Genomic DNA, 27,490 nt, shown 5'->3' with positions numbered 1-27,490 from the left:
CCTCTGCGGGCTGGGCGGCGGGCGGGCGCGAAGCGGAAGTGCGTGAGGAGGAGGTGGAGGCGCCTGGCCGCTGAGGAGGCCGCAGGCGGAGCTGGGTTCGGTGAGTGCCGCGGGCCCAACGTGGCGCCGCCCTTCTCTCGCTCCGCTGCCGACCCCCTCCCCTCTTTCTGCTCCCGTTCCGCGAGCGCTACGCGCCCGGGCCGTTCTCCCGTTCTGGGCCGGGCCTTGCCTGCCTCCTCTTCCCCCCCCCCCACCCCCCCCATTCGTCCCGGGCCCTACTGCGGCGCGCCTTCCTCCCCCTCCTTCCCCAGTCCTAGCCCCTGACCACCACGTGCCGCCCGCAGACCCCCGAGCGGGGCTCAGGGCGCTCCCGGAGCCCTCCGGAACCCCTTGTGGCCGGGCCGGGCCCGGCCCTGCGCCGCCTTCTCGCGGCACACAGCCGGTTGGGGCCGTTCCAGGCCCAGGCCTCTCCGCGGCGGCTCATCCGGGCTCCTCGACTCGGGGGTTCCCGTTTTCCGCCCGAGCCTTGCCCCACACCCGGCCTCTGGGCGATTTCTCCTATCATCAGGATCGCCCCTGGGTCCCGCGGGCGGGTGGGCCCGGGGGGGGAGGAAGGGGATGGGCAGCTCTCGGAGCCCTTCAGCGCTGCTTGCACGGTGGGTTTGTTGGAAAGGGGAGTTATGTAGTGTTGAGGTGATGCCGTGCAGCGGGCTCTGGGGGGGGAGGGGGGCCCAGGAGCACGTGTGTGCGTCGAGTCGTCTTTTTCTCCAATTTGGGAGTGATCCTAACTTTAGTTGCTTGGGAGAGGTTAATTCCAGGCTCCTTTAAAGATATTTTGAAATCTCCACAGGATAATTAGTGCTATAATCGTCTCCTGTACAGCTTTCTAAGTATGTGTGACGTGATAAGTTCAGAATAAGCACTGTTTGTTGTAGTGGCCTTGAGAGGTGCAGGGTGAGCTGTTTGCCACGCGGGGTGTGCAGTGTTAGGGACAGCACAGTGCTTCCTCCTTGCCCATCTGACAGGAGTGCTCCTCTTTTAGTCTGGGCGTGAGAGAAGTGCTTGTTCTTGTGTGCCTTAATGCTTCTTACTCAAACATGCGTTATGTTGATGAGGAGAGGACACTGTTGAAGTGAACAATATGCCCAATTGCTTGGGAAGCATTGTAGATGTACACTAGAACCGATGAATATGGGGAAGGAGGAGGGCCGCTGCTGCTTCAGCATTGTGAAGACAGAGTGTGTGTGCATGAGGCTGCTGGGCCACTCAGCAAGCTTTCCAAAGAGCACGGACAGGTCAATCATCCAATTACTGTCTGCAAAGGACTCCTGCAATATTCCTTCCCTCTGGTAGCGAGGGCAGATCGTTAATTAACGTAATTGTTTATGGGAAGGCCGAAGTGAAATTTTAGGTCTGTTTCCAATGTGTCTTTTGTTTTTGCTCCTGGCAAGTGCTGTGGCTAAGGAGGATTTCTGTGTGGGTTTTGGTTGTGGAACCTGATTTCCGTTTGGTTGGAAAGCATTGGCTTTTGGAAGTTGGTCTTGCAAATTGCCTTCAAGGGAGTGTGTTGTAGAGACTGGAAAATGGTTACTGAGGCATAGCAGCGTGTTTGGAGGAATTCAGTAGTTCTGAATCCTTGCTCTGTCACTTTCCAGGTGCTTAGCACAGTGAGGAAGCAGCTGCCTTCATGAGCTGCATTACTGGTTAGGCCATCTAACTGCAGATAAAGGATAAAATCAGGTAGTTAGCATAGAAAGCTGTCAAAAATTCGTGCTTTTGTGACCCAGAATACTTGGCAGACTCCAGGGCCTTGTGATTATATCTGATTTCCTGTTGGATTCTTCTGTATATTTTAGTTTCACATTCTCCTTACTGTGAACTTGTTGTTTCTGCTAGAGTAGGAGTAGGGAGAGGCATGTATAACAAATTAGTTTTCTGAGTTACCTCAGAAGGCCTTAAATTAGCACTGCCTGTTAAAAACATTGCTCTCAAGGCAGTACTCTAGCAGATAGTTCTTAGTGTCCTGAGATATTATTGAATTTTATGCACTTGTACGTACGAGAACATGGGATTTGTGAATGCTGCTGTCAGCCCAGCAGGGAGCTGTGGAGTTCTGTAGTTGGACTTTCCACCTGTGGTGAGGAGAAGGGTGCAAGGCACTGCTGCCAGGGGGCAGGATGTGGTCCTGTGTGAACTTGCAGGCATTTCAGCTAGCGTTGTTTCTCATCCAGGCATAAAGAAGTGAGAAGCTCTTCATGCTTACCTGGTAGTTTACTGTAAAGAAGCAACCTGGCCGTAATAAGGACGCACTGTAACGTATTCCTCCTGGTATCTCTTTAGGGTATTGCAGTACATGAGCAGAGCAGTGGTAAATCTGGCTGCTGTGTGGCATGTCTGTAGCTGACAGCAGCAGGTGTGTGCTGTTTTCAATCCATGCCTCTCTCTGCTTGTGGCTCCTTGTCTGTGGAAGTGTTTGTGTTGATGCTGGTGCCTTCCTGCTCTTTTCATTCTTAGTTCCATGTTGCTTTACACGGCCTGCTATGGGGGGGGGGACAGTCCATAGTTCATTCCTTCAGCAAGGGCTGCCTGGACAGGTTTTTGTGGGCACCTCAGTGCTGCTATTCTGTGTGCAGAGACTCCAGGAGCAGCCATGCACCTCTGGATGAACTTCTGAGCTTCTAATTCTACTGAGTAAAGGATCTATATTGTAAACTAAATGGGCATCTTGCTCTCAGGGTTGTGATAATGTAATTTAGCTGTCTGCTGTTTTCTGCAGCTTATTTAAGCCAGGAAAATGTATAAACTCTGTTTAAGAAAACATTTGGTCATCCAGGTGAAGCCAGGCCTGTGTTCTGTGAGTTTGTTAAGTGATACTTGAGATCGGTGTGCTGCAGAGTAGCATGGTTGATGCCATTAGGAAGCAAAAACATTCTGTGCATTGAACACCAGGATATGAGCGTTCAGCCATGCAAGTCAGCAGATTTTGCCTTTTCTTTTTGTTTAAGCCTGCTTGGCTCTGTGTTGGCAAAATGGCACTTTGCCATGTCCGAACTTGTTAATTGCTCAAGCATTACGCAGACCTTGAACTTATATCTGGAGAAGTTTATGCATACTGAGGTGTGTTTAATAGCTCGGTGTGCCAGCCCAGTATCAAGGCTTTGGGGTCATATGGTTTCCTCTGAATTACCACAGTGCAGAGACTTGCTCTGTGTGACAGAGCTGATGCTGTGCACTTATCCATATAGTTCAGGTTGTGGATGTTGGAAGAGGGAGTCATAGCATTAGCAGCAGCAGCTGCTCTGGCTCCTGGGGTCTTGTGGAAGGCCATCTTGCAGGGCTCAGGGAGCAGACAGCGGTAGGCAGTGGAGTTTTGCTGCTGGACCTTGTTCTTAGTGCACTTGTGGGATCAGTTCGAGGTGCACACTTAAGGTTTGCTTTCAGTAGATGCTTTTTCAGCAAGAAGACCCTGCTCAGCAAGGGGAAACATGGCTGCAGGTTCGTTCATGGTTTTCATGAAGGAGGGGAGCAGGTCAGGTTCAGCACAAGGGCTCATCTTGTTTCTCCCCTCATTGCTGCTGCAGTCCCCTTGGAGCAGTGGCTGGAACAAGCAGGTGCCATTTTGTTGGTGGCTGGCAGCTCGTTTGCATGAAGGGAAATATCATCCCCTCTTGGGTGGGACAGAGCCTTAGCAGGGGCTAAGTGACGGGGGTACTCATTGCCACTAGGTCAGGGAAAGTTAAGAGCTCCTGCTTAATTTAGCTTTATCGTGTCAGAGCTATGAATAGTAAAATCATGGGATTACATTTCATGCCAGCTGAGAATGGTGTTTGCAGTGTTTCACTCCATGGTAACCGGAAGCTGTGGCATCCATACAAAGAATAAAAAAGCCCTGAGTGCCACCCAGCCTGGCTGCAGGGTGCTGGGGGCTCTGGGGATGCTGCCCTACCCGAGGAGCTGCGATCTGCCAGTCCCCTCTGTGCTATTGCTGTGCTGTTGTCCCCTACTGTACTTGTGCAGGAATAACGGAGCCTCTCGTAGCTAGTGCTCCTTTGATGTGCAAGCAAATTTCACCTCCAGATCCATCACACAGCCATCTTTAGCCCATTGTGATTTGCGGTGTAAGGTGGCGGTATGGAAGGAAAAGCTCCAGCTGCAATGGGAGGATGCTGCAGCTTGTGCAGCCAGCCAGCATGTGTCCTCCTTGCTGTTTGCATTTCGTTGTCATCTTGAAAGGGAGAAGTGAAAGCTTGGCCAGTAACCCCATAGGTTCCTGTGCTGTTAGAGTATGAACAGTGCTGGCTCAGGGAGCGGAGTGGGCTGTCGAGCTGCAATCCTGCTCTCAGGAGACTTAGACTCAGTGTTAATGAGGTTAACCTGTGCCGTAACAGAGTTGTATACATGATATCTTGAGGGGGTTGTGTACCTGATTATTTCGGGCCCCATATATCTGCATGAATTAATTTCAGTTAATTGCTCCTGTAGGGCTGTGGATGAGATCAGCTTCCTGAGTTCAGGATCTGTGCATATGTTGTCTGTTTGAGCAAGCATTTGTGTTCAGCCCTTTCTACTGGGGAACAGCATTGGGGTGAATGGGTAACATCAGAATCCTTCACTATGCTTGTGAAGTGTGAGGATTTGTCAATATCTTGATGAGTTTAAGTCTCTTATTCCCTTTTTTTTTACTTAAACGAGAACTCAGTCGCTTCTGATAAAGATCTGAACTTTCTGCTTGCTGACTTTCTGTTCCTGGGTTGTTTGGGTCTGGAAGCAAGATGCTGATGGAAGGTTTTCCCTTCTTATTGTAGATGTTTTTCTTCTGTGCTCAGGAAGTCCAGCTGCCTGACCTCTGTTTCAGAGACATACATACTGATATCTAATCGACATGTTCTTTGAGCTCCTTGTCACTGGCACACAAAAACATAAGACTTTTCAAGCTCAAAGATGTATACAACGATTGTAGCCAAGGAACTAGTGTCAGAAATAAAATCATCTACTGGTTTGCAGCTGGTCACACAGTTTGGAAAGGATTTGTTCAAAAAAACAATCTGCAGAATCAATCAATATTGGAAGAACCTGTAAATAATCTTCCAGCCCTTGTATAGAATCTGCTTTTAATTATCTGAAAGCCCAAACACGCTTGAAGGAAAATCTTAGTTTTGAAAGCAGAATGGAGAGAAATTGGAACAGCTCTTGACAAACAAATGCTTCTCTTACATGGCAGAATAATCATAACTTTTTTTTCCCCCCGAAGCGTGTCTGGCACCTACTGAAGTAGAACATGCTGTATTGGGTCTTCTGAGCAGTTTGTCCAGCAGAGATCTTGCTGAGGAGGATGGAAGGGGTAGTTGTAGGACATAGGTAACTTCTGTCATCAGCCTCCTGTCAGCGCTGGCTGAATGCTCGCTCTTTGGAAGCACATGAGAAGTGCAGCAGTGCTGTGTGCTGTGCTTAAGTGATTTAGGAACGTTGTTTTCATCTTTCAATCTGATATATAGGCATTTATGATAGTCAAAACTGCCATGGTCTTTTTTCTTTTCAATTTGCCCTTAGAGAGAACTAAGCTCTGGTTGTTAGCACTGAGGCTGGGACTGATGCTTCTAGCTCAGATTTCGTCACTAAGGCACAGTTTGCTCCAGCAGTAAAACTCTGGTGACATCTGTAGTTGATGATCTGTAGTTTGTCCATGCTGAAGATAGTGGTTGGCTACTGCTGAGTTCTGCTCAAGGCCTCTTCTGATTTCCTATCTTTCATCATTGTATCTTACCTAATATTTGTCAGTTCTTCAGGCACTGTGCTTAACCTGGCCTCCTGACATCCGCGGGTGCCACTTACCTCTTCTGGCATGCAGACGAATTAAGGAGCATGGAAGTGGTGGTTTTTATGGAGCTGTAAATTGCACGATCACTGTAGGACTGCATTTCTATTTGCTCAGTCAGATTTTCTGTTTCCTGGGGTTTTAAAGTTGCAGAGAGGGATCCTGGCTGGGACAAAGGCTGCTGCATTTGAAATTGGAATTGAGGAAGCTGGCTCCTTTTGTTTGCTGACAGAGGAAAGTAGACAAGTAAATACTAAGTGCTTCAATGTATTCTCTTCTCATTTCAGGTTTGTTTCCTGGTTTCATAATTGACACAACTCAGGCAGTAAAACTGACTGTTGAAGGGTACACAGTGTGAATCTGCTGGAGCAGGTAGGCACGAAACAGAAAACAGGATCTTCAAAGGTGGTAAAACTGTTTGGGGATCTGGAATATACTTCTACCATCCCTTATCCTGGCTGTGCTACAAGTTAAACTCAGTTTAATTCTCTTCGTTGTCCGTGTTGCTGTGCAGAGCATTGATTTCAGTCAGTGGCTGCTTGAAAAGCAGTGTAAAACTACTGTGAGACCTGGGTACCCCGAGGAAGTTTCTGACAGTAGTGGTCTTGGCAGTGATTTTTTTTTTCATTGCTTGGAGCAGAGTTGAGTTCTGTCAGAAGACATAAAGCCTGTAAAACATTAACTTCTCTGACACCGTTCCATGACAAAAGCTTCTTTTCTGAGCAAAGTCCGTTGAAGTGGCTTTGTAAGAGCATTCTCTATTACTGCATTATCTGATTATGATGGTTTGCGGTGAGAGGACTTAGAAATGAAGAAGGCAAACTTCTGATGCTTGTAATAGCCTCTAAATGTAAGAAATGTTCTCCATCTGAAAACCTTCTGTTGGTCAGTAGATGCAATTGTGTGCCTTTTAAGGTAGAGGGAGTCAGTGTTATGGGAAGGCAGTTGTCTCGTTGCAAGCAGGAAGGAAATGTGACCCCTGTCAGAGCAGATTGTTAATGTGGAGTCACCACAGCACTGTGTAAATGCTTTTGCTGTAGTTCCTGCTCAGGAGCAGCTACACTTTACTTTCTAATGCTTTGCAAAGCATTGTGTGAGCTATGTGAGGCTCTGTGTGTGTGCTCTGGGGGCCCAGCACCATCTTCAGTGGGGAAACAGAGCTGGTGAGGTAAGTGAATGGCCACTGCTGCTCTCACAGCTCATCTTCGCTTCCTTTACAGCTGCCTCTAAAGTCAGAGCAATTCTTAGGAAGCACTGTAAGAACAGAGTATTCCAGAGCAGTTTTTTTCAGCACTAGGACATGTTTTATCTCAGTAAGTAAATAATTAATTGTTAGAAGGACTGTGTGTATATCACAGTAAGGTTACAACTCCCTTTTAACGTGGGAGATGAAATGGCTCCAACACTTGGTTTGCTTAACCTTGTGATTACTGATAGAACACAGGAGTTTGGTTCCTATTCTAGTAGGAATTACCTCATGTTAGGAATGAATCAGCTAGAGAAACACTGGCAAAGATTAAAAATAACTACAAAAGCAAGGGAGCTTCTGGCACTTGTACCACACTGGCTAGCAAGTGCTGTGAATCCAAGTAAACTACAGAGACATAAATGGCTTCAAGCAGGTGATACTTTTAAGATCATTTTCTAGTCTTCTGAGGACTTATACTTGGCTTTTTTTTTTAACTGGCATTGCAGCTGGATCAGTTCCTTGACTTGATTCGTCAGCATAGGAGTAAGCAGCTTCAGGAGGGGTTGAAGGGATTAGAGCTGACCTCACTATGTATTTGGTGATGGTACTAAATGCAATACACGTTGGACTGTAGTTCACCTCTTTTGCTTCCTCATTGTCTTAACCTGATCAGCCTGCCAAGCTGCTGAAGATGGTATTCCTGTCTGGCCACAAATTTGTCTGCTCCTCTCTGTTGGCTCTGAAATGTATATGGTCAGTTGAGCTGCTTGAAATGAGAAAGGGTTTGTTTTCTTTTTTGTGGTATTAATTTTCAGTTAGAGTAGTGAGCTGATAGAACTCGGAGTGCTTGTTATAATCCAAGCCAAGGGAAACAGCAGGAGTTCTCAGCACACCACCATTGTGGTGTTCTGTTTCCTAGGTGAGTGCTGAGTGCTGAGAGGGAAGCACCTGCTGAAACCTCTCCAAAACCATTACTGGCTTTTCATGCCAAAACGGCCTGATGTTATGACGATGTGGTCTTCCAGTAGTCTTGCTTTCCTTCGTGTGAAGCAAATGATGCAGATGGTGGGGTGAAGTCAGCGGCCTGTCAAATGCTAGATAAATTGCATCCTATGTTGTGAATGAAACTTAAGTATTGATTAATGAGTGCAGTTTCTCTTCTCAGCTTCATCAACTGTCTCTGGCATTGCAGAGTTCAAATCTTTATACTAACCCCCGTGTGGAATAGTCGAGAATCCCAGCACCAGCTCTCCCTGGCATCTGCTTCCTTTCCTAGCCTACAGCTGAGCTCTCGGGTTTCTGTGAATGCAAATAGCAACGGGGAACTTAATCTGAGGAGTGAGGGAGTGGAGTTTGCTTCCTCTTCTCCAAGTCAGGGACCAAAGCATTTTCCATTTCGACTGAAGAACTAAACTGAAAGAAAAACCAGCAGGGAATCAGATCCTGGAGCATATTTTGCAACATGATCAAATGTTAAATTCTAAGGAATTTTGTTTATGGCTGGATACCAGAGATTAAATAGGTCAACCACTGCAAGCAGTGTAACTGCAGGACAGAAGTGACACCAGAGCTGTTCTGACCTGTCGCCCTGGTACGTTAGGTTTGCTGCTAGTCCTGTAGGAAGGAGATCACAAAACGTGCTTGTTGGTACTGTCTGTATTGCTGGTGATGTGGTTGAAATTAAATGTCTCTTTATAGGTTGTCTTGCCTAAGTTAGCTGCATGGCCTTCGCCTGTTTCTGTTTTTTCCATTAACTTGTTGCTTTCAACTGTAGCACTCAAATTCACAAATATTCTGGGTTAAAACCTTTTATTCTTTTTGCAGATTTCCTCCTTCAACTGAAAGCAATGTTCTGTTCAGAATTCAGTTGCATGTGGCTGTTAGCAGGCAGCCACTTGGAGCACCCATACTTGCAGCCTTACTGAGCTTCAGGTCGCTGCAGTGGTCAGGTTGCAGGTGTTGCCTGTTCCCCCAGGTCTGAGGTATGACTCCATGTTCCAGTGACTTCATTTCGCTGTTTCCTTCAGGTGTCACTGACGAGTGCTCTCAGGATGTCTAAAACCAACAAATCCAAATCTGGATCTCGTTCTTCTCGTTCGAGATCTGGGTCGAGATCACGCTCACGTTCCTTCTCCAAATCTCGTTCCCGTTCTCGCTCTGTTTCACGCTCGAGGAAACGCAGGCTCAGGTGAGTGTGTGCAGCTCTCGAGTCTGTGGGTGTGACTGTTTTTCCTCTCTCCTGGTCAAGTGGTTTGTCTCTTCCTTCTTTTCCATGAAAGCCTTGTATTTCATTTTAGGACAGATGGTGTCCTATGTCTTAGGGTCCTTAGAAAAGGAAGGAAAAATAATATTGATGATAAAAAAAAAAAAAAAAATAGAGAGAGAACAGGTGGTGCATGGTGTAGTCACTCACCACCTGCTGACCGTGCCCAGCCAGATCCTGGTGAGTGCTCCTCTGCTCCCCAGGCCAGCTGTTCTGTGGTCAGAGCAGGGAAGATTCATAGCAAAACACGCTCCTTTGTGTTGTTAAACATCTCAAGTTTTTTTTCTAAGGTTTTGATACAGTTGATCCCAGATTTGAGAGGCTTTTACACGTGTTGCATGCTTTATCTGTCTTAAAAATGCAGTCAAGTGTCTGTGTCAGTTAATAGGCACAAGTAGGAAAGATAGGGGCAATTTTTTTGTTTGTTTGTTTCCCTGCCCCTCACCTCAGCATACAGCAGGCAGTGAACAAAAGCATGAGTTCTGGCTGTATGAAGTAGAGAAAGTTAATTTCGCTGCAGTTAGCTTTGAGAAATCAATAACGTGCATAGTAGTTGTTTTTGCCCCCTTGAACTGCTTTTTATCAGGCCAGCTAAAAGCCCATTCTTCCTTGGCTGTCAGGATGGCTGCCTTTTCCTTTCAGCTGAGCATTTTGTATCTGGCGAAGAGATTGTAGTTGGGCTGGGAATAACGGTGTTCAGCTGCTTTTTCAATAATCTTAAAGGAGTAACATTAGTTCTGAAATCAGTCTGTAAACATATGCAACTGTTAACAATTAGAGATTTCTAAAATGCAGAGACTGTAATAAACATACAGTTGGAGAGAGGAGGCATGACAAAACTCAGTTAGAGGAGGAGACTTCCATCGAACCAAGCTCTTTGCAGAGGGAAGCTGGAATGCTGGAAAATGTGTTGTCATTTGGGATGATCTGCCTGGCTGGTTCCTTCGTACTGCTGCTGAATCTACTGCTTTGTAAAGAACAGTAAATAAAGAGTATCAGTATGGAGGGTGTTAGAGACAAATCTTGTGTGGCATTGGGATGCTCGCTGAGGTGAGTCTCATGTGGTCTGTTGGCATAAGGATCCATTGGATTCAGGAGCATGGGTCACAGCAGTTATTCTGCTCTTCATTCTGGAGACTGGCTGTGTTTTCTAAGTTCTTTTGCTGTGTCAGTCTGCCTGATGTTTCTTGCTTTCTTTATGACTTTAACTATTGCTTAATAGTGGGTGTTTTAGAGCTGAAGCAGAATGCATTAGCTGGCTAGCTTACAGGGGCTAGCAGAATTGCTACAGAAGACGTACACATCTGCTGTGTTTGACCATTCAGTGTGTGTTTGACAGAGCTGTATGGATCTCTTAACATAAAAAGGGAGTGTGGGAATAGCTTCAATTCCATTTTGCAAAGTCTTTCCTCCTTGAACCTAGTAGTGTGGGCACTTTCTCTGATTTTAAAATCTCAGACTTCCAGCATAACTGTGTTTTTTTTCCACCAGCTGGGAAATCCTTGCTGTAAAGATGGCATTGAAACCTGAGCTACAGTGGGGCTTCTGAGCAGTTACACAACTGCAGTTCTGAATTTTCAAATGGAAGAGACATTGATACAATTCCCCCTTAATATTTTGTCTTTTAAATCAGTCCTCTTGCAGGCTTTGGACTTGTCTTGGATTCAGTTCCGTTCTTTCTGAATAGCCAGAGCTTTCACATCAGGAGGAAGTGAGCAGAGGGAGCACCAAACATTGCCACCTCGTGGTGTCAGGCTGTCGGGGGAGTGCATCTCTCTGTTAGTTTGAGTTGGAGCTTTGGAATTGTGACAGCTGGTTCACCTTTTGGAACTTGATCTCTAGAGCAGTGCACCATATGCTCAGTACTGCCTTTCTTGTATTCGTGTGTTGTGATTTGTTTGACTTTCCTAGCAAAGGACTGGGATTTCATCTCTATCAGAATTTTTGGAGTGTACAAAATAAGTGAGGGAGACAGGAGGTGGGAGATGAGACTTCAAATATTAAGTGGTACCAATAATAATAATATGTGTTTTTTTATCAGTTCTAGGTCCCGTTCAAGGTCATATTCTCCATCTCATAACAGGGAAAGGAACCATCCAAGAGTCTATCAGAACCGGGATTTCAGAGGTCATAACAGAGGATACAGGAGACCATATTATTTCCGAGGCCGAAATCGAGGGTTCTATCCGTGGGGCCAATATAACAGAGGAGGATATGGGAACTACAGGTCTAACTGGCAAAACTACCGCCAAGCGTATAGCCCTCGTAGGGGGAGGTCACGCTCCCGTTCACCCAAGAGAAGGTCTCCTTCCCCAAGGTCTAGAAGTCATTCTAGAAATTCTGATAAGTCATCATCTGATCGGTCGAGGAGGTCTTCCTCTTCTCGGTCTTCCTCCAACCATAGCCGAGTTGAGTCTTCCAAGCGTAAATCTGGAAAGGAGAAAAAGTCATCTTCCAAGGAAGCCCGGGCATCTCAGGCTGCAGGAGATAACCAAGGTGATGATTCTAAAGAGCAGCCGTTTTCAGGAGCAGCTGCTCAAGATGCCAAGGCATCTGAGGGATCAAAACCATGGCAAGATGTGTCCACCTATGGTAGCAGCTCAACATCGAGAGCTGCTGCGCCTGAGCTCAGCCCGAGGGAACGCAGCCCTGCGTTAAAAAGCCCTCTCCAATCAGTTGTGGTGAGGCGGCGTTCTCCTCGGCCAAGTCCATTGCAGAAGTCGAGCTCCCCACTGTCCAACCCCTCTCAGATGAGCTCTGCGTCGCAGAGCAGCACCTCCTTTCAGGCAGGATCTCATCAGAGTCCATTTGACCACGGCTCGTCAGGTTTGAGTCCAACAAGAAAGAGCCCTGTGTGCAAAAGTCCAACGCCAATCAGTTCCATGTATGGTACATCTCAGAAGGAGGAAACCACAGCTCCTGGCGGAGGAGCCTTCTCAAAGAGGCAAGTGATGTGTTCCTTTGCATGGCAGTGTTCTGATGAGGTGGTTTGCATGGGCAGGCACTCCCTGTGTGCGCTGCTCAGTGTCTGCAGCTGGACTGAGGCCCAGGGGAGTGCAGGGGATGGAAGCATTCATAAGTGCTTTGAAGTTGATTCTTTAAGTTGTTTTGGACTGATCCCCTATCAGGGATGTCTGAACTTTAAAAAAGGAAAGGAGAGATCTGTAACTCTGGCTTGGGCTTTCCAGAGCTCTGGACTAATGTCCTTGGGCTTTACTGCTCTTCCCTCAAAGCTAAGGTTTTGCATTAGTGACTGCTTTAAAAACATATTTTCGATGCTTTAAATTATCTTGTGATGAATTGTTGTTCTCACTGAGTGTTTTGTCTTCTCCCAGCAAAGTAAATATTCTCTTCTGTTAACCTTTTTGCTTTTATTTGTATTTGCAGTCTGTCATGAAATATTTAGCTTACCTATGAAACTTGCATCCCAAATTTGAAGTAGCTTTTGAGCCTTTTATTTCCAGTATGTTGTTTAAAGCAGAACAGCCCAGTTTGAAAGTTTTGATGTGTTGTTCTCCCGAAGCAGGTTTGTAAGTAAATAAACCGATTGGGTAAGATGTTACTATTTTCCTTAAAATACATCTGTGGGTAAGCTGTTTTATTTGTTTTAAGCCTCATTTCATCGGTTCTGCATATCCATTTTCTTCTACATTTGTTGTATTTATCGACATCTGAAAGCCTAAGTCCAGGCTGAGAAATCTGCTGTGCATGTTAACTGCTTAGGGCCTAGTGAGAGCCCTCTGTACATGCACAGCTCGGTGTTCTGTAAAATCTGGCTGCTTTTCACTGAAATATCAACCTCTTTCAATAAGAAAATTAACAGTAATGTCTATTTTGTGAACAGGTATCTGGAAGAGCAGAAGGCGGAGAATGGGAAGGACAAAGATCAGAAAGTAACAAATGTTGAGAAGGAAAAAAATAAAGAGAAAGGGAATTTCTCAGAGGTGGGATCAACAGATGGAAAGGCAAAATCTGATTCCTATGCATCCAAAGCAGATTCTGAGAAGGGATACCGTGGCAGTCAGTCACCCAAGCGCTACAAGTTCCGAGATGACTTTGACAAGCCAAAGGCCCCGGAGTTCCACAAGGAAAGTCATTATGGCAAAGATGAAACGGATGATCAGGAAAAGAAAGAAAAGGCAAAGGGCCGTAAGGATTCGGATTTTGATGATGAGCCCAAATTTATGTCAAAAGTGGTAGCAACATCGAGTAAAAGTCAAGAAGAGGATAGGCAAGGCAAATGGGAAGGTGTGGTGTTCTTGCCACCTGGAAAAGAGAAGCAAAGAAAGTCTGAGGAAATGGAGGAGGAGAGCTATTCTGAGAGATCTAAAAAAGAAGAGAGGCCAGCATCCAAGAGATCTGAGCCGGGTCACCGGGGCTTTGTTCCTGAAAAGAATTTTAGGGTGACCACTTATAAAACAAGCCAGGAAAAAAGCTCTTCTCCCCCACCAAGGAAGGCCTCTGAGGTAAAGGAGAAGCCAGGTTCCAAAGGAGATGGGCTGGCTCCTGGCAAGTCCTCCTTTTCCATTACTCGTGAGGCCCAGGTCAATATTCGGATGGACTCCTTTGATGAAGATCTTGCGCGGTAAGTGTCTGCTGTGGGTTGGGGCTGCTGAAATAGTGCTTTTGGCTGCCTGTTTCTGGTCTGGAGCCCTTCATGTGTGTGAAGTGTGAGGAAGGATAAATATTACGTCACAGTTTGCGTTTTTTGTTGATGGAAGCTTGAAATTTTTCTGGCATTGGTGGACTTGTATGACCCCTTTGTATGGCAGGAGGTTGGAGGGATTGCCACTCTACAGATGATGAAGGTATAGTACAAAGGTTAAATAACCTTTCCTGATTTCTTTTCTACAACTAGATGTAAGGTCATTTCAGAATGTAAATGCTTCTGCATCAGCTTCTTTGTTACAACGGCCTCTGGAAAGAGTTGGCTGCTTAGTGGCTTCTTGCTGATAGAAAATTAGAGGTACAGTGAAATGACAGCGCAGCTTAAATGGCATTTCCTCTGGAGAGCACTTAGACTTATTCTCAACATAGTATTACTGAAACTCTAGGAAGCATTGACAGCCACTTCTGCCTTGTTTCAAGAAATCTTAAGGCAGTAAAATGTACTTCAGAGAGCGTGCTGGGACAGAAGCAGCCAGTAAGTGTTCATGTGCTCATGTGGGATGTTAGAAGTTAACCTAGGATTTAGGAACAGCAGCAGAGGATTGCAGCCAGCTGTGGTGTCAGGAGGAGCTTGTGTTTCACTGAATGTCAGCGTTTAGTATCTGACACAGCCCTCCAACTACAGAGCAGCAAGTGATCTGAATTATTACGGTAACCTAGATTAGTGTATTTCAAGGATTTAAATAAGCAATCTGCTTAAGCTATTGAATGTTTTTTAGGTGGTTTTGTTGTATTACATTAAAAAAAAAATGCAGTCAGCTTCTGAGTTCTGAAACGTTAGTCATCTTGAACTGATTCCTATGTTCTGTTTTGTGTGGCCTGTTTGTTTTTCTAGTCCAAGTGGCATACTGGCTCAGGAACGCAAGCTGTGTCGTGACCTTGTGCACAGCAACAAAAAAGAGCAGGAGTTTCGTTCCATATTTCATCATATTCAGTCTGCTCAGTCTCAGCGAAGTCCTTCTGAACTGTTTGCTCAACACATAGTGACTATAGTCCATCATGTAAGAGGTAGGTCAAAGTCTGCATGTCCTCACATGAAGGTTCACTCCTCCCTGCTTTGCCCAAATGAGTGCTTTTCATGCACTCTGATAAATGCTTGGAAAGTTGTTCTCTAGTAGATATGCTGTAGACAACAAAAGCAACTGATGATGACATGGTGATAGAATAATTGAGGGTGGTGATTCTAAGAGACCTAGCTCAGCCTCCTGCTTGAAGCAGTGCTAGCATATGCTTTGGATCGTGTTGTCTGGGGTTGAATTCTGAAAGTCTGTGGTATAGAGCTTAAATGTTCCAGTGCTCAGCCACGTTCAGTTGGGGGGAGGGGGTGTGGGGGGAGTGCTTTCCTTATATGTGGTCAGAACTTCTCTTGTAGCCTGTGGTAATCCTCTCTTGTCCTTTTATCATGTAGCTCTGAGAAGAGTCTGGCTGTACCTTCTGTAAAACTTCCCTTGAGGTGGTGGAAGACAACCATTGTTAGATTTGACCAAGCTGTAGGACTGACGAGCTCTTTCTTTTTACACAAATGGTATTAATATTGTGGCATTGTTTACTCAAACCCTCCAACAGAGCATCACTTTGGATCGTCAGGAATGACGCTGAACGAACGCTTTACCAAATACCTAAAGAAAGGAATGGAACAAGAAGCAGCTAAAAATAAAAAGAGCCCTGAAATTCACAGGTTGGTGGCATGGCAGGAGGGTTTTCAGGCCTTAAACTCTGCAGTTGTTCTGGAATAACTCAAGAATAGGAGAAAATGGGTGTATCTGTGCCTGGCTAAGGGAGTAGTACAGTGTGGCCTTCGTGTTAATGTTATGTCTGATCTCCTACCCAGCCTCTGATGAGACTAAGGAAGTTAGTTATTAAATCCATGAGCAGAAGTGATACCGTGGAGGGGAGGCAATGTCTTGGTCTGTCATTTGAGTTCCTGAAGGTTAGACCTGATATCTTTTAGATGTTACTGGGTAAGCAACTTGAAAAAGTGAAATGTCTTTTTGTCTACAGCTGGAAAAGTACTTGAACAGATACTTAGTGAACAGTAACTTCTCATCAGGAGAACTGTTGGATCAGAGAACTTAAGATGCTCTATAGCAGCTTCATCAAAAGTGGGGGAAAAATGAGTTTTCAATGTGTTTGGGAATATATGACAGTCTCCTTTAAAGTGAATCTTAAGTTTGGTGTCCAGTGTCATCTTGTAATCAAGGTGATATCTTTGTGCTTCCTTTGCTTTCAGGAGGATAGATATTTCTCCCAGTACTTTTAGAAAACATGGATTCTCTCAAGAGGAATCGAAAAGTTCCAGAGATCCCGGCTTCAAGGTGAACTGTCACTCTGATTAGTTTAATTCAACAAAATGAGTGCATTGGGCATGAACTTAACAGTGATGTTTTTGTTTAAATTACTCTCTACTTAAGTTTGTGTTTTTCTTTTAAGGATGGGCATAATTCTAAAAATGAACTACAAAGGGTTAATTTTTATTAAAAATGTATCAACAACCTTTGTGAAGTGGTTAGACTATGGTAAATGACCCCAAAGTCAATTGAGGTGAGCTTGAGAAAAATGAGAGGATTTTTGGAACAAGTGCCCATGATGAGAGAAGAGACTTTTTGTGATATTTGTCTGCTTGTAAGTATTATTAAATCAATTGTATACATGCGATATTGCCAACCATGTTTTCAGAAAGACATGCATGTCAAAAAGAGGAGAGTAAAACTAAATACTTAGCTAAACAAGATACACTATTAAGAGGGTGATAAAATTTGTTCTAACAACTTGCTGTACCGTTTCTGTTGATTGCTGTTAGTTAACATTCAGCACCTGTTGTCATAGAGCAGACCTTTGGGAATGGAGTGTGTTAGCTGTAGCTCATGTTAAGCCATGATGCTTACTGTAAACCACTTAGAAATGGCTTAACACAATGTTTGGGATTTTAACCTTTGTGTATTCACCTTCGTACATATTTACATTGAAGAGATTTTGAACAGTCGTGCTGAAACCTTACTTGTTTCATATTTGTTTTCGATTTTTTCCAAACACTTGTGGCTTGACATGGACGATGGTGAGATGGATTTGATGGGCCTGAACTCTGAGCATCAGCTTGGCAGAGTGTATTATAAACGTGGTTTCCAAACAGCTCGCCAGCCTTCCGTGAAACAGACGTGCCCTCACAAACCCAATAGGTGTTTGCTGCACCACATAAGGGAGCTGCTGCTGATTTTGTCACTTATCTGCCATCCACCGTGTTGGGAGCAGTTGTATTCTCAGAGTAGAAATTAAAGCTCTTTGCCTGGGGAAAGTAGAAGAGCAAAAAAACCCAACCAAAAGGCCTGCTCCCACTCCTGCGTTATTTGACATTTTTATTTAAACAAAAAAAGTGTTTAGAAACTCATGTAAGTAAAAAGTTTAATAGCTAGAGAATTACTAATCCTTTTGTATTTAATTCAGGGGCGATTAATCTGATTGATGTTGTGTATCAAGTCATACAGTTCCCGAGATTAGTGCTGTGTAAATGGAGCAGCAGTTGCTGTGGGGGCTGTGTTGTTGCTAGCGACGTGGTGTGCAGGTTGCCACCAAAGCACTGCTGCTCGGGTAAACGTTTGGCAAAACCACAGCACTGTCAGTTTGCTGCTCACGTTGTGCACTCAGAGCAGAACCTCATCCAAGTGCTGCAGCTCTCAGAGCACCCCCAGGTAACGCAGCTACACCTTTCCTAAAGAAACCATTGCAGCCTGCTGCTCGTTTAGGCAGCCATTTCAGTTGAACTCGAGCAAGCATTCCCAGATTGTGTAGCTGACTGTGTTAACAGACACACAGAGACCACGAGCTGGGTGCTTTTTGTAGAGCTGGATGGATTTTTGGCACCTTCCTTGTGGTGCCCCTAGGCAAGGGAAAGCCATGCTCTGGGTGGTATCTGCCACAGAGCAAACCTTCTTGACAGGGGTATTAAAGACAACACATCAGTGGGATTCTTCCAAGTAAACAGCCTTGATCGCTGCATTTCCAGTGGCCTCCATCTCTTAGCACACTCACTGAAGGATTGCTGCCCCAGGTGTCCCCAGCTGGCAAACAGCTTTTGCTTCTCCTTAAGTTTGTAGAGCCCTTCTGCCCTGCTGGATGCTGCTGCCCTGTGACAGGTGTCCCCAGGCCTTCCAGCATTCCTGGCACGCTGCAGTTCTGCCACACACACCCACACGGATTGGGTTTCCAAGTTGCTCTCATCTCGATGGCTGTGGTGTACAATAAGTGTCAGTGTTCCCCTATGACCAGGCTATTCTAATGCTGTTTTAAAGAGGGTAAAAGTTTTTTTTTAAAAAAAAAAAAGTAGGAAGATTGAAGTCTGACAAATAAAAACTGAGTTTGATAGTGCATCGTTTTGCATCTTAAAATGGAGCACTGAGTAGCATTCAGATAAACCCCTGCTCTCCACAAGTTTGTGCAGTCAGTAGTAAAGTAATGGTGCTGAACTGGGGGTGCTGTGGGTCTGTGTGTTAAACTCTCCCCATCCCTGCCCTTGTAGGCTGAAGGGAAATACAAGGATGACCCTGTTGACCTGCGCCTTGATATCGAGCGCCGTAAAAAACATAAGGAAAGAGATCTTAAACGTGATAAATCCAGAGAGTCGGTGGAGTCCAGAGATTCGAGTCACTCAAGGGAAAGATCAGCTGAGAAAACGGAGAAAAGTCACAAAAGCTCAAAGAAAAAGTATGTAGGAAACCCCGTAGCCTTTCGTTCTGCATTTCGTGTTTCTGCTGGTAAAGTTGGAGACAACCTCGCATGTATGTGGTTGTACACCTTGACATAACTGCTGCAGTGGTGTGAGTTACTCCCCTGCGTGTCTTCTTGATGCCATTGTGTCTATCTGGAACGTAAAGTAACTGTTAAAGGTAAATGGGAAGGCTCCGTGTGTCACAGTGGGTAAGTCCCTTTTTATTCTTGTTCCAGTCATAGGCAATGGCAGTGTTTAAGTGACTTTGCTCAAGTTTAATTTAGTCCTTTTCTATTAGACTGTTGGTCTCAAATGCGTGCTTGTCTCCTTGTGGGCAGTGTCAGTGCTTTATAAGCAGCAAAATCATGTCAGAGAAGCCTTGGGACCTCTGCTAGATCTGCACGTCACAGCTGATGTTGAGCTGTTACCGTGACTTTTCATAGCAGGAAAAGGAAAGCACTACTGATGGGGGACTGATAAAATAGTTGATTAGCCACCAGGTTACTGCTGAGTGATTAATCCAGATGCTGTTCCCCCCCACCCTTCTTTCCCATCACTGAAACAGGAAACACCGAAGGGTGCGTGAGAGGTCCAGATCCAGCTCGTCGTCCTCACGGTCCTCTCACTCAGTGAAAGCAGAGGAGTATCCCGAGGAGACTGAGGAGAGGGAGGAAAGCACCACAGGCTTTGACAAGTCCCGACTTGGAACTAAGGAGTTCACGGGTCCAAATGAGAGAGGAAGAGCCCGAGGGACCTTTGTAAGTGCTTCCCCACCCCGTGTGTCGATTGCAGTGCAGTCAGAAGCAGCCACTGTGTGGTGTTCTGCAGTCAAAGTGTTCTGTAAAGGAGAAGCCTGAAAGTCTTTGGTTGTGGATGAACCAGAATGTGATGGCTGCAGACCTGAAGCACAAACTGGGCTGTTGGGAATGTAGGCTGGGCAGCTGAGCTTGAGGTGCGTGGTGCAGAGTATAGCCTGGAAGCTTCTGTACATCAGTGATGGCTGAGCAGCCTGATGGGGCAGGCTGGGGGAGGCTCAGCATTCGTGCCCTTGGTACACAGAAGTCTGTGTGTGTTGGATGCCTTCTTTTGGGTGCTCAGGAAACACCTCTCTTTAAATAAGCTGTATTGGATAGTGTCATCAGTTGGGCTTGAAGGCCATAAAATATCGTGAGCTTTTAATTCAGTGATGGGTCAGAGGTGTTCCTGGCATGCTGGGGAAGCGGTGCTGCATCTCTTGGTGCCTCTGAAGGAGCACTGCTGTCACAGCTGTTTGATTTCCCTTCCATGTTTTGCTGTTACAGCAATTCAGAGCGAGGGGGAGAGGATGGGGCCGAGGCAACTTTTCAGGCAACAATAACAGCAACAGTGGTGGCAACAATGACTTCCAGAAGAGAAGCAGGGAAGAGGATTGGGATCCTGAGTACACACCGAAGAGCAAGAAGTACTACCTGGTATGTGTCCTAAGTGTGAAACGTGTCTGAGCGCTGAGCTGGAGCTGCCCTTAGTGCTTGTGACCACCAGCTTGAGGCTGCATGCCATGCTTCTTCCCAAGGGGCTTCTGGCTCCCCACTGAGGAGCTGTTCTGCTCACTGTAGAGTGCTTTACCTTTCACTGACCTTTAGGATTGAATTAAAAAATGTCATTTCTCAGTAGTGTTGGAAATGCAGCGTAAACCCTTTGGGCTGCGTCACAGGGGGCGGCTCTTCTGTCCTCACTAAATTCCAGCTTCCTTCCGGGGTGGGTCTGTGCTGTTCCTTTGTTTCTGCTGGTAGCAGTGTGTCACACCACGGTTGTCTGTGTGTGGGGGCAGTGTCTGAGCGGCCCTTTGGAGAAGGGGAAGTTTGGAGCAGGCAGAACTCGTGTGTTTCCCTTCCCGATTTGGGGCTCATGGGATCCAAGTCGCTGTTTCAGTCTTACACCTCAAACGAGAAAGCCTCGGGTTTGTTTTACTGCCTTCCTCCTCTGACTGCGCAGCTCAGGGCCGGGCTCTTCCCGCTCCCCTTCTGCTGAGAGCACTCCCTCTGTTTCACTGCTGTCCTCTGCTTCCTCCCACAGCACGATGACCGCGAGGGCGAAGGCGCGGAGAAGTGGGTGAGCAGAGGCCGTGGCCGCGGTGCCTTCCCCCGAGGACGAGGGCGTTTCATGTTCAGGAAGTCGAGCACCAGCCCCAAATGGGCTCACGACAAATTCAGCGGCGAAGAAGGAGAAATCGAAGACGATGAGAGCGGGACGGAGAACAGAGAGGACAAAGACAGCCTGCAGTCGGCGGCCGAATAGCCGCGGTGCCGGGAGCGGCACTCACCGTGCCGGGCCTCAGGGCGGCCCCCGGAGCGGAGCCCCCCGAAGGGCTCTGACATAACCCCGACGTTCCCTGCGCTGTCAGAGCTCTGCCCCCCTCCCCGGGGGTGAGAACTGACGCATCATTTCTGCTTGGGTCCGCTCGCGGAGCGCATCTTCCCAAAGACATTGTGGACTGAATGAGGTCGAGTGCTGGGTGAGGCCCCGGCTGTTCTGTCCGTGCCCTTACAGAATGGTTGTTCTTCAGTTTGGTTGGGGGGTTTGTTTGGTAACGGGCTTTGAAGGCGCCGTGGAATGGGGTTTGTGCCCACCTTTAGTTGATGTTTTTGTTTCTCTTTTACAATTTGCAGTAGTGCAGCTCGGGGTTTCCTCACCCCTTCCCATTTTTCTCCCCCATTGTGTATTCAGTTTGTTTTTTTTTTTAAATCCATACTCTCCTTTTAGGCCTTTGTGTAGGAACACCAATTAAACGATCATTTTGGAAACTATTTTTGGTTCTTGAAGTAAGAAGCAATGGAGCATGTGAATAAAGATCTCAGTGTTGACTTGTTGGGACCAAACCGCCATCACTTTGGTTTTTTAAGTGGGGTTTTGTTTTTAATGTAACCGTTGACTTTTCGGGCCTTTTAAAAACGACTCCCTCCCTTTATTTGGTTGAAAGGCAACAAAAGGAGAGCAGAAAGAGCCGCCCTCCTCAGCACTGTGTACAGCGTTCGGCCCTGCCTGGTTGTGCCCCTGCTGCTCCGACCCCCTCTCAGCCCCCCCTCGCTGTTTTCTAAGCCCCCTCAGCGTTCCCCGGGTTACGAACATCAGAGCGATGAGGATTTTTTTCAGGCTTTTTTTTATTCCTCTTTTTATATAAAAAAAAAATAAAACAAAATGAAGGCAAATCCCCTCCTGCGCTGCATTGGGGCGACCGCGCGGGGCTCTGAGGCTCCTGCTTGGAATGAGCATCCTCAGCAGAAGGGGCAGCAGTGCTGGGGCTGAGGCCGTGGCTGTGCTCTGCTGTACCCCCACCCCTCCTCCCCCTCCCCCATGGCCGTGCCCGCCCCCTGCACACACCAATAGAGTTCGGCTCGTTTTGACTTGAACGGCTCCTCTTTAGCAATCCGCTGACCTTTGTTAACGCAAATAAAACACAATAAAGTGAGTAGGTGTAACGGTTTGCTTCTGTGTTTCAGTGCTGCGGCGCAGCCCTCCTGCTGCTGCTGCCAGCTTTACTCCGGCAATAAACCTCCACTGCCCATCAGCCGGGAAGGGCTGCATCGGTCACCGCCTCTGCTGCTGCTGCTGCTCAGGAAAGGTTTTTCCGCTGCTGTCAGTGCAGAGGAAGGGCTCAGCTCCGTGCAGGGGCTGTGCGTGGTGTGGGGTGATGCTCGCCTGGGTTTGCGGTCTGCGTTTTCCTCCACGCTGGAATTTGAGCCCTCGAACCAACAAAAGGTGCTCAGTGTTCGCTGCTCCTTCAGCCTCGTGGGGCAGCTGGGGGAGGAAACGGCCCCTCCCGCTGTTGGTAGTTCGGCTGTGGGGTTTGGGCTGCGGCTGCGTCACATCCCGCTCCCTTTCCATGGGTTCGATGTCACCAACTCAGAGGGCCTTCATCTGAAGGAGCATTCGCTGCTGCAGCGCGGGAGCCCTCCCTGACCCTCTCCTGCTCTGTGCAGCTCCGTGTGCTGCGCGCTCAGCGTTGGGGCTCTCAGCTCTGCTGTGGTTTCGTAGCTGAGCGTTCCCTGCTGTAGCTGACAGTCACAGCTGGGGCAGTGCAGGGCCCGGACAGCCCGGCTGCTGTCTGGGAGCAGAGCAGGGAGCCGTGGCTCTTCCTCCTCCTCCTCCTCCTCCTCACCACCCCCGCACCGTTTCCCATCCTCAGCCGTCAGCGCAGTTTGGCCTCGCGCCACCGGCGTGGGACGGGGAGAACATCTGGAAAACATCTGGATCCGGCGGGGAAGGAGCTATTTTTGTAGAGGTGGAGGGAGGGGCAGCGGGGCCGGGAGCTGCGGGGGCTGTGGGGAGCGGGAGCGGCTCCGACCCCACCGGGATACGTCCGGCGGTGCCATAAAGGCCACGGCCAAAGGCAGTGGGAACGGAAAGGGGGACGGCAGCCGGGCAGGAGAGCGCCGCGCCGTGGGCAGCAGCCGCAGCCCCGCCCCGTCCGTGGGGGCTGCTCGGCCCCCTCCCGGCTTCGTACCAACGCCTCAAAGCGCATCGCGTCCCGCAGCGGCGGCTGAGGGAACCGACGGTGCCGCCCCGCTCCGGGTGCGCTCCCCGCGGCTGCCGCTCAGTAGAAGTGCCCGCGGCGCGGCGCGTCGGCGCCCAGCAGGTCGGGCTGTCCGTTGCGCCATATCTCGCGGATGATGCGCTCGCGCTCCTCCAGGCGCTGCGCCCGCTCCAACTCCTCGGCCGACGCGAAGACGTTGACGGGCGGAGCGCCGTCCCCGGGGCCGTGGCACTCCGACGGGATCTCCGTCATCGGCAGCAGCGACTCGGAGGCGGCGCGGTCCACCGTGTCCTCCTCTTCGTCCTCGTCGTCGTCGTCGTCGTCGTCCTCGCTGAGGTCGGCGGGGCCGGGCCGGGCCGTGCGCTGCGCGCGGGGCCGGCAGGAGATGCGCAGCAGCAGTAGGCACAGCGTCAGCACCAACCCGAAGCAGACGCCCAGCACGAAGTACAGCCCGAAGCTCTCGGGGTTGGCTGCGGGATCGGAACAGCGGGGCTGAGCGGGTGGACGGGAGCCGGGGCGGCCCCGGGGTCCCCGCTGGGGCTGCGCCCCACCTCCTCACCTCGGATGTGTGCGTACGCAGCCATGCTGTTGCTCAGCAGCTCCATGTTCTGCTTGCGGCTCTCCATGGCTGCGCTCAGCGCCCCGGGGGACAGCGCATGTGGGGCATCTGCGGGACGGGGGGTGAGTGGGGCGCAGTGCTGACCCCGGTGGGTGCTGAGCACACTGTCCCACTCCCACCGCCCTCTGTCCTTCCTGCAGGGCTGGGCAGGATGTGGTTCCTGCAGCACGCGGTGCCAGGAGGATCTGCGGTACCGGGATGGGCCTTCCGCCGTGGGACACAGCTCTCAGCTGAGCACTGAGCGGTGTTGGGGTCCTCCTCCCCCTGTCCACCCCAACGCCCCCCTGGCTCATCCCAGCGCTCCTCCCAGCCTACCACGAGCCTCGGCTGTTTGCCTTGGGGCACGGGGACAAGGACGGGGCCGTGGGGCAAAGGCCAGCGGTGGGATGAGCAGAGGGAGGGATGTGGGGCGGGCGCTGACCCCACGCTGCCACGGGACAAAGTGCTATGGGAAACTGCTGGGAGGGAACACCGGGGGTCACAGACACCCCCCGCCCCCCCCAAACACTCATACAGCCCCAGAGTCCCCCCAGAACCCCCCCTGGTGCAGGTGTGGGGCTGGGGCCACGCTATGGGGCCACGCTATGGGGTGGAGGCGATGCAGCGCTCAGACCCTGGCAGAAGGAAGCTCTCAATTCCCAGAAACGTCTCCACGGACGGAGGAATGAGGAAAGAAATGCAGAAAATGTGACACATCAGCAGAACCGTCCCCGGACAGTCCGGTGCTGCATGCAGTGGGGCCGGGCAGAGCGAGGCGGTGGGGATCCCCCACAACAGAGCTGCCGGGGTGCCCAGGAAGGTCCCGGCGCCCTCAGGGCAGAGCAGCCCCCACTGCTGAGCCCTATGGGGTGGAGAGGCACAGCCCCGCCGTGGGGTTCTGGAGCACAGAGCTGCTATAAGACCACCACAGTGCCAGCCCTGGGGCCGCAGCCCGACCACGAGTCAGGGCCCGGGGCTGCAGTGGCCACAAGGATGGGGACAGATGCCCCGAGCCCCCCCGGTGCCACTGGGACAGCCCTGCAGCCCTGCAGCCCCAGCACCGCATCCCCAACACTGAGCGCTGTGGTCCCCCAGGTGAGCACAGAGCCCCACTCCTGCTGGACACGAGCGCCGTCAATTCAGCCTCCCCCATCCCCACGATCTGCACCCCCAGCACTGCGTTGCACCCCCAGGCGCCGAACCCCACATCCCCAAAGCACGGAGCCCTGCAGCCCTCAGCGCCGCATCCCCAACACCGCCCTCCCCGGGTAGGGGACACCACGGAGCCCTCACCTTCAGGCTTGGGCAGACCCGGGGGTGCCCCATCGGCCCGCAGCCCCACAGCCCACACTGTACTCACCGGGACGGCAGCGGAGCCTCCGCACTTTGGCTGTAGAGAGAGGAGAGAGAAAGGTCTGTTTAGCATTAACGCTGCAGCAACAGGAAATAGTTCGGCGCAGGCTGGCGGTCAGCGCTCCCCGCCGGAGCCAATGGCAGCTCCGTCCCACTCCCCTGGGATGCACAGAGCAGAGCCCAGCAGCCCCGTCCCATTCCCAGCCGTGGGCTCAGTCCCATCCCAGTCCCATCTGCTGCTCAGGGTGTGTTCGGGAGGTACGGCTGCACAGCACAGCCGGGACAACACACAGTGCTGGGCCCCCTGCACACAGCTTCGGGGATCGGGGGCACCTCCTGTGCTGCCCTATGAGGCTGAGGTCCCCTCCACCATAAACACGGTGAAACGCCCACCCCTCCGACGAGGCTCTCCTTACCTGCACACCACCGAGCGATGGGCCGAACTGCACACAGTGCTTCAGACACACAGCACTGCCGTGGGGCCGTCCTGAGCCCCACAGCTCCCCGCGCTCCGACTCCACCATCACCATTCTGCTTCACAGCAATCGCACCCACACCGCTGCTCCTCCCTTAGCACTGCAGCCCAACAGTGGGGACCCACAGCTGTGCTCCCCCCCCCCCAACCCCCCCAGCCCCACAAGGATAGGCGCCCTGCATGGCTATGGGGCACCGCTCCCCCCGGCTCACCGAGCGCGTGGCTCTCAGTACCAACTTTTATTGCCGACATGCAGGAGGAGGTTGGATGTAGTACAAAAATAACATCTTTATACAAACGTGGTTTGTTTTTTTTTTCTTTTCTTGTTTCTCTCTCTTTTTTTTTCTCCTTTTCCTTACAATAGGAACCCTCCCTACAGTGTGCCACGCACCGCTCCCCGGCGCACCGCTCGTGTGCCCCCCCCCCCCCAGTTCCAGTTCACTGTAGCACAGCTGCGATCCCCCGGCGATGGCACTCCGTATCACAGCACAGCACAGCGCCCGGAGTATTGCTTTGAGTTTGGGAAATGGAAGAGAAAAGAGATGGGGAGGGCTGGGGGGGGCTGGGGGGGACAGATCCGTCAGCTCAATAAATAAGGCGAAGGCTGGAAGCTACTGGCTCAGCTGGGGGCTGCGGCGAGGGGAGCAACGCCTGCTGCTCCAGCCATGAGCAGGCAGCAGCCCCACGAGGGGCAAGAGAAGGCAATGCTACACCTGAGCTGCTGCTCACCCCACTGGAGCACAGAGCTCGGGTGGACGATGGGGGGCAGCTCGTTCACATTATAACCCATATATTAGATCTGTACCACAAGTGAAGTGGGAAAAGGCCAGGTCAGAATTAATGCGACTTGAACTGCACCTCAGATAAGCTACTGAAAAAAAAAAAAAAACCCCATAGAGATTAAATCGTGTATTCTTAACCAAACTAAAAGGGTTGGGGAAGGTGGGAGAGGGGCTGAAGGCCACGCGGGGCCGAGTGCTGCACAGCCCCCCATCGACCAGGGGTATGGAGGGGTCTGCACAGCCACGGCCTGCAGCGCCAACTCCCATCCCTGTGCCAGGGGGTGACGGCTGCTGGGGAGGGACTGCTGGGCGATGGGGGGCTGCCGGTCCTCCCCCCACACAACGGCACCCAGAGCAGCGCAGCCACACCGGGGAGAGGGGGGGGGGGGGGCATGGTGAGAACAGAGAAAGATTCGATGCAGACGGGGGGGGGGGGAAGTGGGGAGGCTTCAGGAAATTCTTACTTTCAAGAAACCCGGATAAATCTAAGCTTATTCAAACCATATGGAGCGAATGCAATCGGCCGACTCTCCATGCTACACAGCCGCAACTCTCGTGCCAGCAAAGCCAGCTTCGCCCTGGGAGTCTCCTTTCCCCACGGGCTTTGCTCGGTCCAGAGAACAGCACGGTTAAAAAGACAAGAGAGGTAGATTACAGTCGTGATTAGGAGCAGATTAGTCACCTAGGCTTCGATTTAAAAACAGAGATTCCAGAAGGCGCCGAGGGGCCGCTGCTTCCAAAAGGAGCTTTGTGAAAAGTCTTCTCCCTCCAGAGGGGGTCCCCCGAGCAGAGCTCAGAACTGCTACATGATCCTCCGCCGTGGGACACCGGTATTGCTGCTGGGCTGCAGTGGGGGAGCGGGCTGAGGGGCTGCTCTGCTCCCGGAGGTGTGGAGGTTACTTCCGCAGGTAGCGCTGGGCCAGGATGGCCGCGTCCAGAGGGTTCATGGGCTGCGCGTCGTGGCCCAGGCGGCGCACGGGGGGGATGTTCCCAAACTGCCGCTTCTGCAGGAAGCTCTTGGCCTCGTGCAAAGTGTTCTTCTCCTCGGCCAGCAGCAGCTGCTGCCTCATGTAGTTCTCGAACTCGTACTGCGAGCACTCCTCCGTCACCTTTGCCTGAGGGAGAGGCAGCC

At 50.0% G+C, this 27,490-nt stretch overlaps 3 protein-coding genes across 12 annotated transcripts in view; 1 reads left to right on the top strand and 2 right to left on the bottom strand.

Moving 5' to 3' along the window:
- Positions 1 to 29: 29 nt before the first annotated feature.
- THRAP3 (thyroid hormone receptor associated protein 3) lies at positions 30 to 22,095 on the top strand. Of its 7 annotated transcripts, none has more exons than NR_174014.1 (12): positions 30 to 100; positions 6,103 to 6,187; positions 9,032 to 9,192; positions 11,309 to 12,211; positions 13,112 to 13,852; positions 14,771 to 14,943; positions 15,344 to 15,613; positions 16,166 to 16,250; positions 18,449 to 18,633; positions 19,203 to 19,395; positions 19,939 to 20,088; positions 20,693 to 22,095. NR_174014.1 is itself a non-coding variant. In NM_001305665.2 (12 exons), the coding sequence occupies exons 3-12, from the start codon at positions 9,056 to 9,058 to the stop codon at positions 20,912 to 20,914; spliced, it is 2,901 nt and encodes a 966-aa protein (NP_001292594.1). In that variant the 5' UTR covers positions 30 to 100; positions 6,103 to 6,187; positions 9,032 to 9,055; the 3' UTR covers positions 20,915 to 22,095. The 7 variants fall into 7 exon arrangements, 6 of the variants coding, with proteins under 6 accessions (NP_001292594.1, NP_001384622.1, XP_046759511.1 ...); NM_001305665.2 differs by having other exon boundaries at positions 15,502 to 15,613; NM_001397693.1 differs by having other exon boundaries at positions 8,829 to 9,192; positions 15,502 to 15,613.
- Positions 21,530 to 26,449, bottom strand: EVA1B (eva-1 homolog B). 2 transcript variants are annotated; one of them, XM_015297790.4, is made up of 4 exons: positions 25,518 to 26,449; positions 25,109 to 25,138; positions 23,710 to 23,817; positions 21,530 to 23,620 (listed from the first exon to the last, which is right to left on the bottom strand). In XM_015297790.4, the coding sequence occupies exons 3-4, from the start codon at positions 23,774 to 23,776 to the stop codon at positions 23,211 to 23,213; spliced, it is 477 nt and encodes a 158-aa protein (XP_015153276.2). In that variant the 5' UTR covers positions 23,777 to 23,817; positions 25,109 to 25,138; positions 25,518 to 26,449; the 3' UTR covers positions 21,530 to 23,210. The 2 variants fall into 2 exon arrangements, with proteins under 2 accessions (XP_015153276.2, XP_046759532.1); XM_046903576.1 differs by lacking the exon at positions 25,518 to 26,449 and having other exon boundaries at positions 25,109 to 25,191.
- STK40 (serine/threonine kinase 40) overlaps positions 25,801 to 27,490 on the bottom strand; it is a 17,904-nt gene continuing 16,214 nt past the window's right edge. For all 3 annotated transcript variants that reach the window (XM_046903509.1, XM_046903510.1, NM_204466.2), the window contains exon 12: positions 25,801 to 27,473. In XM_046903509.1, the coding sequence (XP_046759465.1) occupies positions 27,255 to 27,473 (219 nt within the window). In that variant the 3' untranslated portion in view covers positions 25,801 to 27,254. The remainder of the gene's footprint in view (positions 27,474 to 27,490) is intronic.

Source organism: Gallus gallus, chromosome 23, assembly GCF_016699485.2.
Source record: "Gallus gallus isolate bGalGal1 chromosome 23, bGalGal1.mat.broiler.GRCg7b, whole genome shotgun sequence".
In the NCBI taxonomy this organism is placed as follows: Eukaryota; Metazoa; Chordata; class Aves; order Galliformes; family Phasianidae; genus Gallus; species Gallus gallus.
This window is presented reverse-complemented; position numbering and strand designations above follow the sequence as displayed.

What these genes read in the sequence shown, in the direction of transcription:
- THRAP3 (NM_001397694.1), top strand. Translation starts at nt 9,056, where the DNA reads ATGTCTAAAACCAACAAATCCAAATCTGGATCTCGTTCTTCTCGTTCG. An exon ending in TATAGTCCATCATGTAAGAG is followed by an intron (nt 14,944 to 15,501) that starts GTAGGTCAAAGT and finishes ACCCTCCAACAG; the next exon opens with AGCATCACTTTGGATCGTCA. An exon ending in CACAAAAGCTCAAAGAAAAA is followed by an intron (nt 18,634 to 19,202) that starts GTATGTAGGAAA and finishes TCACTGAAACAG; the next exon opens with GAAACACCGAAGGGTGCGTG.
- EVA1B (XM_015297790.4), bottom strand. Translation starts at nt 23,776, where the DNA reads ATGGAGAGCCGCAAGCAGAACATGGAGCTGCTGAGCAACAGCATGGCT. An exon ending in TGCGTACGCACACATCCGAG is followed by an intron (nt 23,621 to 23,709) that starts GTGAGGAGGTGG and finishes CCGATCCCGCAG; the next exon opens with CCAACCCCGAGAGCTTCGGG.